Source organism: Salmo salar, chromosome ssa02, assembly GCF_905237065.1.
Source record: "Salmo salar chromosome ssa02, Ssal_v3.1, whole genome shotgun sequence".
Classification (NCBI taxonomy): Eukaryota; Metazoa; Chordata; class Actinopteri; order Salmoniformes; family Salmonidae; genus Salmo; species Salmo salar.
The window spans coordinates 32,935,374-32,948,892 of record NC_059443.1 but is presented as its reverse complement, the minus strand read 5'-3'; the positions used below and the strand labels follow the sequence as shown (position 1 = coordinate 32,948,892).

Here is a 13,519-nt window from a genome sequence, read left to right as displayed (position 1 = left end):
GTGGGTGTGCAGTTCCTACTAAAGTGACGAGAGTGAACGCGTCATGCAGTCAGGCAAAGCCGTGTTGGGGCCAGTTAAGTAACGCCATGCAAAACGTGGCTGAAACCCAACGTGGCTTTAAACTTACTTCTGCAGTGTAAGGGTGAGGGAACTGGTGGGTGTGTTCTGCTACAAGCTTAAGCAGATGCAGTGTATGACTGTAGGTGAGAGGTACAGTGATATATGTATAAAATCATCAATGTGAGAAAGCGACTCACCCCTCGGCCAGCTCCGCCCTCTCCTCTGTACGCTCCAGATCACCCTCAATGATCACCAGCTTACGAGCCACCTGTAGGGGTAGAGAGGAGGCAGAGAGCAAAGGAAGTGAACAATTTGAAAAGAGCAAGAGAACGAAAGAAGTGGCGAAGCACGGTCCAAGACTTCTTCAGAAGCCACATGTTCTAGATGTGTGACGTGTGTTTGGGGGGGGGGTCTGATGAGCTCACCTCCTCATACTTGCGGTCGGCCTCCTCAGCGATGTGCTTGGCCTCCTTCAGCTGGATCTCCTGCATCTCCATCTTCTCCTCATCCTTGGAGGCCCTGTTCTCAATCACCTTCATACCCCTGAGAGAAAGGAGGTAGAGAGAAATATGGGCATGAGTGTCAAAAAAGTGTTTTGGCCTTAATAACCATATTACACAGTGTATTGCAGGCCTTAGCTTTCTGCACAGGAAATACTGTAGGAGAGAAACCGGTGAGCACATGTCTCTGTATAGTGTGGTGGCAAACTAACTCTACAGCTCTCCTCTTCTGCTGAAATGTGGTGTCAGGACCCTATAATGCAGGCCAGATCAGAGGGGCACTGATACAAAAGAGGTCGAGAGAGCGAGAGCGAGAGCGAGAGCGAGAGCGAGAGCGAGAGAGAGAGAGAGAGAGAGAGAGAGAGAGAGAGAGAGAGAGAGAGAGAGAGAGAGAGAGAGAGAGAGAGACCTAGCCTATATACACAAACCTGTTCATTACCCACAAACCTGTTCATTACCCACAGGGTAAACCCACAAATAGGCTACTTCCACCTTACATCCACCAATGACCTTCTCCCACATCCTCTCTGCTTTAAAACCCTGACAAGAAGTCAAAAGCCTCCCACTTAGAGAAACAAGAAGTGGCATCAGAGGAAGTGAGGTGACCCGGTGAGGACTGAGCACACCGCCCCACCTCCACCCATTCAAAAAACACACACCTCTCACTCTCATCTGCCGCTTTTTCTGCCTCCTCCAGTTTCTGCAGAGCGGTGGCCAGTCTCTCCTGGGCCCTGTCCAACTCCTCCTCAACCAGCTGGATACGCCTGTTCAGAGAGGCCACCTCAGCCTCAGCCTGGATGGGGACAGAGGTTATTGAGAAGTAATGTACACCATAAGCTCACAAATGCCCTTTGAGACACCTCTTCCAACACAGACAGCACATCATGACATAACAGTACCTTTAAATGACGATAAGGATACATTTCACATCACCTCAACCTTTGATATAAAGAAGGATTACAGAGTGACGTAGCCTACAATCCCACAACACACTGGTAGAGTGAGAGTTACTATGACATAACAACCAGCAGTTATACTCACACACACAGGCCTGTTAAAGGACACACCTCTCCCTCAGCCTGTATGCATGGGTGAAGAGAGAGAAGCAGCACTCGCCACTGAACTAGAACAGAGCTGGGAAAGTGGGAGTGTGCGCTCAGAGTCTTTGTAATGGACACCAACCCATCACATTTCATCACCATAAGAGTTGGATACACTAACGCACACAGCGAAACTCTCCCCAATTGATGTGGCCATGAATGGCACTAATTGGGCACACCAGCCTAGATGACTGTGCTGCCTACCCTGGGTGGGTAGGGTATGGAAAAGCAAGGGAGAGAGAGAATGCACTGAGACGGATGAGGGGAAGGTTAAAGCACTTGGAGTGAATAAATGTTTTAGTGCCTTGTAGAAAGTAGCCTGGCTGTTCTCACTCTCCATGCCTTGGAGCAGAGGAATAATGCGGTGTCAGAAAGAGAGAGCAGAAGACAAAGAGCAGTGAGAGAAGGATAGGAGGCTTATTAAGCCTTAGATAGCCACAACCAGATGGCCAGATCAGAAGATGGACCAGAAGGAGGCTAACACTTACACAGCTCAGTATATACTGCAAAGCACATTGAGGATTAGGACTGTCTGTTACTTGTAATACTTCCATGGTCAGTTGCTAAATTGTATGCATGCACCATCTAGTAAATGTGGATGAGACCAATCATAAATGGGTAAAGCGTTTGACCAACTATAGAGCTGGGTGCCATGATGCTGCTGCTGCTGCTACTACTACTACTACTTCTGTGTTTTCAAATACTGCCCAGGAGACGCTAGCATGACGGCCATATTGAGACACACAGACCACCAAACTAAAAACAGAAGGGGAGCATAAGCAATGACAGCACCTTTCAGATGTATACGGCAACACTTGATTAACTACCCCTACTACACACAAACACAACCTGCTGTGGCTGCATGAAAGAACGACTTCGGAGCACAGACAACCCCGGTTGCCATGGCACTGGCATGCAAGTGTTTGACAGCCTTTATGAAGAATGGCCCTCTCACCAACGTAGGCCAGCGCCATAGAGATATGCAAATCGGCACCCCCTCAACAGTCCTGGCCCCTCCGGATCCCTCGCACCCTTGAAATATTTCTTGGTCACCAAAAGAAAAGAGTGCCATTAGTTAGCTACTTCCTGTCTGATCAAGCACATTCTGGGAGGTGGTATTTTGCAGCCATGGTGGTGGATGTATGAATTAATATTAGAGGTCAACCGATTATGATTTTTCAACGCCGATACCGATTATTGGAGGACCAAAAAAAAGCCGATACGATTAAATCAGCCAATATATATATATACAATGATAATTACAATAATCCTTAATGAACACTTATTTGAACTTAATACATAAAATCAATTTAGCTTCAAATAAATAATGAAACATGTTCAATTTGGTTTAAATAATGCAAAAACAGTGTTGGAGAAGAAAGTAAAAGTGCAATATGTGCCATGTAAAAAAGCTTTAACGTTTAAGTTCCTTGGTGGTTCCTTTTAACATGAGTCTTCAATATTCCCAGTTAAGAAGTTTTAGGTTGTAGTCATTATAGGACTATTTCTCTCTATACCATTTGTATTTCATATACCTTTGACTATTGAATGTTCTTATAGGTACTTTAGTATTGCCAGCCTAGTCTCGGGAGTTGATAGGCTTGAAGTCATAAACAGTGCTGTGCTTCAAGCATTGCTAAGAGCTGCTGTTTGAATGAATGCTTACGAGCCTGCTGCTGCCTACCACCGCTCAGTCAGACTGCTCTATGAAATCATATACTTAATTATAATAAACACACAGAAATACAAGCCTTTGGTCATTAATATAGTCAAATCCAGAAACTATCATTTTGAAAATACGTTTATTCTTTCAGTGAAATACGGAACCGTTCCATATTTTATCTAATGGGTGGCATCCATAAGTCTAAATATTGCTGTTACATTGCACAACCTTCAACATTATGTCATAATTATGTAAAGTTCTGGCAAATTAATTACGGTCTTTGTTAGGAAGAAATGGTCTTCACACAGTTCGCAACGAGCCAGGCGGCCCAAACTGCTACATATACCCTGACTCTGCTTGGACTGAACGCAAGATAAGTGACAATTTCCCTAGTTAATACTGGCTGCTGACATTAATTTCTTTTGACTACATATGCAGGTTTAAAAAAATATACTTGTGTATTGATTTTAAGAAAGGCTGATGTTTATGGTTAGGTACATTTGTGCAACGATTGTGCTCTTTTTGCAAATGTGATTTTGTTAAATCGTTTGGCGAAGTTGAAGTAGGCTGTGATTCGATGATAAATTAACAGGCACAGCATTGATTATATGCAACGCAGAACAAGCTAGTTAAACTAGTAATATCAACCATGTGTAGTTAACTTGTGACTATGTGAAGATAAAAAAAAATTATAAGATAAGTTTAATGCTAGCTAGCAACTTACCTTGGCTCCTTGCAGCCACAAGGTCCTTTTTATGCCAAAACTCACATAACAGGTGGTCAACCTGCCACGCAGTCTCCTCGTGGATTGCAATGTAGTCGGCATCCAAAAAGGCAGATTACCGATTGTTACGAAAACCTGAAATCGGCCCTGCCGATTAATTGGTCGACCTCTAATTGATATACTATTGGAAGTGAGGAGTACGTGTATGCATCTTCAAATTCCTCAATGGAGAACACTGTAGCGCAGAAATATTTCAGCTCTAGACTTCAGAATGAGGTGTCTAGTTAGCTTGGTGGTGTTTAGTGTTTGTACACCTTATGACCAAGATGCAACATGATCCGAGTCTTCAGAGGAGCTCATGTAATAGAGTAGTAGCATTTCTGAATACTGTAGACTTCCAGAAGGCCGAGTCAGACAGGTGGAATGATACAACAAGGGCCAAACATTCATTGTCAGGTTGTCTTCCACTTAGGTAACACACAATTTTAGTTGTCAGTTCCTCTGACAAAAAAAAACCAACACAATCAGTTGGCAACCACACTTCCTGTGCACAATAGTAGAATGACTCCACGGGAGCCTTGCGCTCTGTCTCACCCGCTTCCAAAGCAGGCCTCTGTGCTAGAGTGTAACTGTTGACCAAGAGACCCTCTCATTTTAAAAACTGACTGTCCACTGTGTAGGCCATATATCCAATTACTGTGTTGCGCCAAATAACAGTAGCACTTGTGTGCCTCCTTGAAAAAGACATATATCAGTGACAGAATTCATGTCTTGTAGGAGTTTTATCAAGAGATGAAAAGAGAAAACCATACAGCTTTGTATCATCTGCGTTTGACCAAGTTACCCTCAAATTTAACCACAGAATTACACCATAGAATTACAACTGGGGCCTGAGCCAAAGTCGTGCGCCATAACACCGCAATAAAATGTTGCACTGTGTGGCAACCCAGGCGCTTACATCACTAGCTACTAGTGAGCTTAGAGGAGGAATTTGGAAAGTTGTTGAGGGCCAAGAATTTGAAATTCCAGTTAATGGGGAAATACAGGGACAACTGAAATACAAACTATTCAAAGCATTTGACCGACTTTCATCTTGGAATTAGCATTACACAAATAAAACATATCTAATCAATGAAAGACGCAAAGACCTTTAGGTACAATTATTCATAAGATAATTGGAAATGCAGGATGCCCATAGAGATGGATCGAGGACCCATCTTTGTATCTGTGCCATTATAGCGTCTGCAACAGCATGGGCTGCGCCATAGACGGGTTGGTTGTTTACCAACAAAAATGCACAACTATGGAACAAAACAGACTGGGTTGGCTTAGATTGTTGACAACATATAAGCTATATTTGGTCTCCAATGGCTTTTGAAAAAAATACATATGCACAATGAGAACTTTGTCTCAAATACATTTTTGGTTAGCAAGCTAATTTTAGACATATTAGCATTGACATGAACACCTCAAAACAAGACATGGTATCAAGAACATGAAACGAGCCACTTACGATTCCCCACATGGCAGTTTGTCATTCTTGTTAGCAATTTGGCCATCCAGAATAACACGCTAACTTCTGCCCCAACAAAGCGCACACGTCGTTCGTCAAGTGGTCAGCTAACCCATCATGGTTGCCTAGTGGTTAGAGCGTCGGGCAAGTTAACGAAAGGTTGCTGGATGGAATCCCCGAGCTGATGAGGTAAAAAGCTGCAGTTCTGCCCCTGAACAAGGCAGTTAACCCACTGTTCCCCGGTAGGCCATAATTGTAAATTAGAATTTGTTCTTAACTGACTTGCCTAGTTAAATAAAGGTTCAAAATAAAAAAAATAGTTTTTTAAATGTAATCTATTGAAACCATATGTAACAGTAAAGCTTCCGTCCCTCTCCTCGCCCCCAGCTGGGCTCGAACCAGGGACCCTCTGCACACATCGACAACAGCCACCCTCAAAGCATCGTTACCCATCGCTCCACAAAAGCCGCGGGGAACAACTACTTCAAGGCTATTAGCGCGCACCCCGCTAACCCTTCCACGTCGTTTACACTCACCCCCCTTTTGACCTCCTTTTCCGCAGCAACCAGTGATCCAGGTCACGGCACCAATATAACAATATAGATTCCGTCCCTCTCCTCACCCCTAACTGGGCTCGAACCAGGGACCCTCTGCACACGTCGACAACAACCACCCTCGAAGCATCGTTACGTCGCTCCACAAAAGCTGCGTCCCTTGCAGAGCAAGGGGAACAACTACTTCAAGGTCTCAGAGCGAGTGACGTCACCGATTGAAACGCTATTAGCACGCACCCCACTATAGCAAGCCATTTCACATCAGTTACACATATCCATTTTAAAAAGTAGTCACTTTTCTTCTTGTGTTTAAAAAAAGTTGGAAAGCCAATATAGGTGGTTTATCACCACCTGTAGTGCTGGAGTCCTGAACTAAATATTGGGTCTCATTCATTTATTGTGGCCTCTTGATGGCTGTTATATCTTAAATCCATTTACAAACAATCGCACCCAATTTGAATACAATGTGCTGATCATTGGCTGATTGCTCCCAACCCATAGGAATCCCCACCCAATTTACTACTTTAGAATGACAATGGCCATGCTGAAACTGGTTATATCCATGATGAGTCTGCTCTCTCTATGAGGACGCCCAACTCCAGCTAGCTGGATATCTGATTTAGCACGAATTTGTCAAATTTCTTTCACCTCCAATATGAGGCCAAATGTAATGTAATTTAAATGTAAATGAGGCTATTGGACTGACCCAGCGGAAGAAACCGACAATAGGTGCTAACGGTAGCCATCCAGCCAACTGACTAGGGTAGGGGGTTCAGTTCAAACTGTACTGGAAAGTTGCCATAGCGTAACAAATCAACGCATCTAAGACCTGTAACAAGAACCTGGATAAGTCAAAGCCTAACGTTGGCAGATGCCGGAAGGTTATTGCAACGTTACCTGTTCCCTTGACCGCTTCTCCTCTTCAACCTGTCTTTGCAAAGTCTCGGCTCTTTCCTCGGCTTCATCCGCCTGTTGCTGCAAAACTTTAATTTTCCGCTTCACTGCCTCGATGCTATTGGCCATTTTCTTCAGTTGATTTAATTTGTTAGTTAACTTGCAAAGATTGAAAACGCGTTTCTAATAACTAGCTCGTGCAGGATGCTAACGTTAGTCGTTCCCGTTGGATTGGTTGCAAGCTGGCAAACGTCGTTCCCGATGCGATGTTTTCCCGAACAGACAAACCAACGCCCCGCCAACGAGTCCAAACTGGATATTAGAACAGAGCTTTGTTTCTTTCAATCTAACGTTACTCAACACTGTAGGGAGTCAGCTTATAGTCTAAATTAATTCTTACCGGCATACAAATGTGCATAAAAACGTCAAGTAGTTCGATTGATAACTATGCCGAATGAATCAATTAGACTAGCCTAAAAATTGTAAATCAAAGTTTTCACCTCGGTGTGTCAATGGACAGTGAGACAACGTCGTTAGCTAGCTAGCGGCTAAAGTAAATGCTATAGGTTCGAAAGGCAGTTCCAACAAGATGAATACAAGTCGTATTTTCCTTTTAAGCAAAATGTATGGGTGATGGTTCCAGTTGTCTATTGAAGATGAATAAGCAAATTGCTAAGAATTTGGAGGAAAGTTGTGCCAAAAAAAGACGGTTCTCTCTCCCTCAACTGTTCAGTTGCCTCGTTCTCTTCTCTTCCTTATTTCAGCAGACAGCACGTTTCCGGTCTTACTCCGCCCTGTCAAAGGGGAACTGACGCCTTATATATTCCCGCCACCTGGATCATTTTGACTTTAACCAAATGATAATTCAATAAAGTTATCCAACGCAAAGACAATGAAACAGTAAACACATAAATTGTAACATTTAGAGCTAGCTAGTAGCTCAACCTGGTCTCAGAACATTTCGTATTATTATGTACGTAAATCCGAGACACTCCATATAGTATGAAATGTTAGATTCCATATGGTATGTATCAATTTATGGATGTCCATCACCCATTTTGGATGATATGCTACGAATTACAAGTTGTATTATATGTTATGAATTAGCTAAATGTAAAATATGTTAAGAATTTGAAAAAAAGTGTTTTTGTTACAAATTTGCAAAACATACAATATGTTGTGAATTTTCAAAAAATACAATATGTTACGAATTAGCAAAACGTATGATGTGTTACAAATTCTAGCTAGGTGGCTAATGTTAGGTAGCTGGCTAACGTTAGCGAGGCTACTGGTTAGGGTTACGTTTAGGAGTTAGTTTAAAGGGTAAAGGTTAGGGGAAGGATGAGCTAAAAGGGTTAAGGTTAGGGGAAGGGTTAGCTAAAACGGTTAGGAGAAGGGTCAGCTAAAAGGTGTAAGGTTAGGGAAAGAGTTAGCTAACATACTAAGTAGTTGCAAAGTAGCTCAAAATTAGTAAGTAGTTGAAAATTTGCTAATTAGCTAAAATTATAAAGTTGTCTGTGATGAGATTTGATCTTGCAACCACCTTAATTTCGTTTTTGCCTTAAGCAACCATCTGTCTTATGTAACCATACCAAATGTAACATATCATACTAATTTGAGTGTCTTGGATTTACATTTAGTATGTTACGTCTAGTCTATGAGACCAGGCTGTAACCCACACACTGGGTATAGACATCAATTCAACATCTATCTATTGCACGTTGGTTGAACGTACTTTCATTGAAATGACATGGAAACAACATTGATTCGACCAGGGTGGCCAGTGGGTAGTAATACGGTTCATCTGAAGCAATAACTTTACTCTTCAGGATTTACTTTTGTCACTATAGGTCTCGGTCCTGTCTGCAGTGTATTGTCATGGCCCAACTCTTCCAGGCCCTCTTGGCTGGCTGCCCTCAGCACACAGGGCCATCTGTCCAAACTGCATTTGCCAGCTGGCCAGGCCATTATCTGGACTGGAAGGCAGTGAGTGGTTTTATTTAGCATAAAGAAGATGCATACTGCCGTGTAATGCTCTGGCTAATTGTGAAATGTGTTGGCTTGAGACCCCTGCTTTTAGCCCATGCTCAGGTGGCACATCTTGCAGGATGTAAATGTTGTACGTGATGGTTTTAGTTTGTGTAAAGATTCATTCTCTGGTATTCAATAGATGTGAGATGGTTTAAATTGCGTTTTTTATACTCTTTTCGCACCATGTATCCAGAAATGTGCACCATGGTCCATGGATGATGTTCATTGACAAGTACAAATGTGAAGTTGTATGTGGACTTGAGAATGGCTTGTCTAACCACTAGATATTCCCGTGATTACACATACTAGCCAGTATTTGGCTGAACCAGTACCAGGGTTTGAGGAGATTGTGAATATGACGATATCTCCTCTCGCCCAGGATCCTTAAATTCAAATTCAAAGTCCCATTAACAAGCGCTGCAAACGTTATAATGTCAAAATACAACTAGTTGGAGAGCAACTATCGTCATTACTCCCTTTACGCACGGTATGTGCTTCCAAAAAAGGTCTGAATAAAAATGATATATTGTTTTTTACCAAGTTCGCGTGCGCCAAATCCATCTTCGGCACCTGCAATAAAATCACTCATTGCTGCCACGCACAGGTCGGCTGATCCAGCAGCGCTACTCTATCCCAATATATACATATATATTTATTTTTATTTTACACTTTTTTGGAAATACATACCGTGCGCAACGGCAGTAATGACGATAGTTGCTCTGCAAAACTCCATATTTTGGTGAGTACCGAACATATTTTGACATTATAACGTTTGCGGAGCTGGTTGGTTAATGTGACTTTAAATGAAAGGATCCTTGGCGTCAGAGGAGATCTTGTCATATTCATCATCTCATCGAGCCCAAGGACTGGTTCAGTTTTTTGGGGGACATATGAATCACGAGTGGCGTTGCATTTTATTTAAATGTAGGGTATGATTTAAATCAATGAAATAATCAAACGATAATTGGATACTGGATGAGTTCTTTTGATCTGCCTTTGTAACTCTAAGCGGACAGTGCAATGTTAAAAAGACTGCAGTTTATCTCTTGCCTGTTTCTTATGTATCTTGTCATTTAATGAAGGGTCAGGAAACACTAGCAACTCCATTAGAAGATAAAGTAATGTGTGCCACCCACACGTCTCCCAATACAATGTTCCAGGAAAGATTATCTCAACAAAGAGCAAGCCAATCGTTTGAAACGCGTCCCTAATCGTCAATAAAGGAGCAGTGGACACCCCACGACTCCACAGTGGATTACACCAGTCTGGGAGTGTCAATGACATTTGAACCCGAGTAGTTTGAAGGTGTAACGATATGAATCGTCCCCACTACCGGGAACACAATGATGACAGGAGTAATAACAGCAGTGACATGGCGACACTATTAGCACTAATCCCCCATTGGGTGCTGAGCAGAGGGGAAGGGGGGCTTGTAGCCAGCTGGCTATGCAGAGTGACACCCTGTCTAAATCAATTTCACCCCCTCTTGGATGCCGAGAGGCTTTGCACTGAAATGCCACTGCAGGGGGTGGTGCTTGCCGGTTGGTGGGGGAGGAGGGGGAGCAGTATATATTTTATGGCTGACCCTGGATGGACATTTTGCTTTGTGTTGTGTGGTTACAGAACACCACATGCCAGGGTTTGTAATGCCCCCCCCTACAGTACGTGTAGATCTCTCCACCTGACTGTGAATGTCTCCTGCCTCACTAATGTCTTGTTGTGTATTTGTCCCTCGAGACTAACTAAAGACTGAAGGGATATTCTGTCCTGGCAACTGAGACCACAAGTCATGACATTATGCCATTAGATTGTCTGAGATGCCACACGAGCCAGTGCATAGATGTTGTGTTATCTTTATCCTCACTGAGGATTCTGGTTCCTCTCAAGGTCTCTTGCTGCTTTTCTTTTTCAGGGCCTATCTACTACATGGTACTTACCAGTTAGGGGGTTTGACAGCATTGTCTCTATGGGTGCATTCGTAAATTCACTCTGGAGTGCCCAAGAGTGCTCAGAGTCCACTCTGGGCGTTCATAAATTCAGAGTGTTGTCAGATTGTCCGTTGTCTCTGGCCGAAGAGTAGGGTTGATCTGAGCGTTCTGACCTCACAACGGCATTCAAGCACCCAAGCTAACTGGCTAAAGTTAGCTAGCTTGCTAGCTACTTCCAGACATAAATGAGAGAATTTTACTCGCCCTAGCAGAGCTGGTTTGGCTGTTATCCAGGGTGTTGCTGACTGTTACGTGTGCTGCTGGCAACAATTTAATTAAGCTTTTTTGCCGATGTTTACTGACACCGGCCACATTCAACGGGTGTTGAGCTTTCGTAAATTCATCAGTTATTCTGCACTCTGGCACACTCAGACGAGAGCGCTCTGAAATCAGAGTAGATAGCCAGAGTGAATTTACGATCGCGCCCCATGACAGTGTCTGTGTAGACATGGCCTTTACACACACCCGGTCCCCCACCCCCCCCTTTCCTCCACCCCCACCATTCTGACCTCTCCTGTTTTAAACCTCATGGTATTTTGGCATGGGAGAGCCTTCTCAGGTCTTTGCCATAAGAAGGCAAGCTATTAGTACGGCAGGTGGACGTACTATATCAGGGGAGGGCTTCCCTGACAAAACCATTTCATCATTATCAAGGGACAGATAGGAAGAGAGGGATCCAAATAAGGTAGAGGAAGGGTGTGGGCCTGACCTGTGTGTGTGGAAACTGATATGATGGGAAGAGAGGCCTTGTTTGTATGTGTGGGTGTGAGAGGGCAGTTTGCGTAGTGTGCTGTTTGGTGTGCCAATGGAACTTACATCTGCAGCTTTCTTGTCTGCAACCTCCAGCTTCTCCTGGGCATCCTTCAAGGCCTCAGAATATTTGTCCAGCTCATCCTCAGTCCCTTTCAGCTTCTTCTGCATCTGGATCAACGCATCGTCATGCTGACGGAGGGAAAGAACAACAGACAGGGAGGAGTGGGAAAGAGAGAGTCAAACAGGCAGAAAGAGAGGAGATGGAGAGACAGTGAGGAGAGGACAATAGAGCGAGGGAGAGATACAGTATGACAGGATGGTTAAAGGGAAGAAACTCAGAGTAAGACAAGCCAAGATGTGTGAAGACCAGACTATAGAGTGGAAAGAACCACACATACAGTAGCAAGATGTGAGAAATAGAGGTCAACATCTCAAGGTTTCTGAAAACATATTTCTGTAGGACAAAACCATTCATTGAAGTCATTGGGGGAGATTAGAGCAAACAATCATGTTAGATGGCACATATTTCCAGCTTCGGTTCATTACTTAGTGAATAAAACTATTTTGGAATGTTATGTATAATGATTGGTCGCCTTTGATGAGTAATTGATCCCAAACATCCACAAGTATGAGTAGCCGAATGAATGTGTTGAGGGGTTACAGTGTCAATGCATTGTGGGTATTAATATCCCCAGGCTCTCAGCTTTCGTCCCTGGACTGCTGTGTAAAACTATTGCCTGTACTTGTCATTGTTCCCAACCCTACTGTTGGATTCCAACTTGGGGACAGGAAGACAGCTGTCACTGTCAAGAAGAATACCCACACGCACGGTCTTAATATAGTTTTATGGAGCTCTCTGGAACACGATAATCTCTTTAGGATCCAGATATAATGTCTTCATTTGTCTTTTCCTGTGCCTATCTGTCAATTAAGTTTAGGCCTTTGTAATGGCTCCTGGCTGTCAAACTTGGATTTGTCATTTGGATATTTTTTCTTTCTACGTTTCGGTAGAAATACCAAGATCATTTGTTTGCATTCTTCAAACATCTCCGACTTAAACTCCCTAAATATTGTTATCATTGAGTAAAAACAAAAAGCATACACATAGTTAATAAATATGGTATATGGCATAATATATATTAACTTGAAGAATAGTTATTATAATTGTTATTTATTGCTAATAACTTTTAGTGTGAGCATAGGTTGCTTGCCTTCTCTAGGTAATGATTATTCAATTCAGCGTTAACAGACCCATTTTGAATTTGAGCTCTATTGTAAGGCCTCAAGATTAACCTTCAGTTGACCCCCCCTAACCAAGGTATGGTTAGCATCTTAGCAATTGTTGGCCTACTTGTGTTAGCGAAGTTAATCAACTGTGTGTGAGTTAGCATCACCTAATTAATTACTAACTAGAATTATACTGAGAATACTAGGCTAAGCTAGGCTAGGTGTCCCCACCTGCTTGCTCTTATCCTCAGCTGCCTTTTTGTCAATCTCGGACTGGTCAGACGCTTCCAGAGCAGTCTCCTTATCCATCTTCAGCATCAGCATCTTCTTCTTGATGGCCTCCATATTGCCGGTGTTTGGTTAGGCTCACGAGGCAAAGAAATAAACTTGGATGTCTTTCTGTCGAAGGGCTCAAGGAGGATGAGTTAGAGCCCAGAAGGAGATGGGGAGAGAGATGGAAGGACAGAGAAAGGGGTGAAAAGAGAGAGGCCAAACTCAGACTATCATAGGGT

The 13,519-nt window shown here is 43.1% G+C and overlaps 1 protein-coding gene across 8 annotated transcripts in view; it reads right to left on the bottom strand.

Moving 5' to 3' along the window:
- The window catches only part of LOC106580396 (tropomyosin alpha-3 chain), a 26,440-nt gene extending 12,921 nt beyond the window's left edge, over positions 1 to 13,519 (bottom strand). For 4 of the 8 annotated variants that reach the window (XM_014161440.2, XM_014161431.2, XM_014161413.2 and 1 more), the window contains exons 1-5: positions 13,239 to 13,519; positions 11,844 to 11,969; positions 1,220 to 1,353; positions 486 to 603; positions 258 to 328 (exon numbers count right to left, since the gene is read on the bottom strand). In XM_014161440.2, coding sequence (XP_014016915.1) covers positions 258 to 328; positions 486 to 603; positions 1,220 to 1,353; positions 11,844 to 11,969; positions 13,239 to 13,352 — 563 coding nt within the window. In that variant the 5' untranslated portion in view covers positions 13,353 to 13,519. Of the gene's footprint in view, positions 1 to 257; positions 329 to 485; positions 604 to 1,219; positions 1,354 to 7,011; positions 7,788 to 11,843; positions 11,970 to 13,238 lie in introns of those variants that run through there. The other 4 variants (XM_014161457.2, XM_014161449.2, XM_014161476.2 and 1 more) reach the window with 3 other exon arrangements.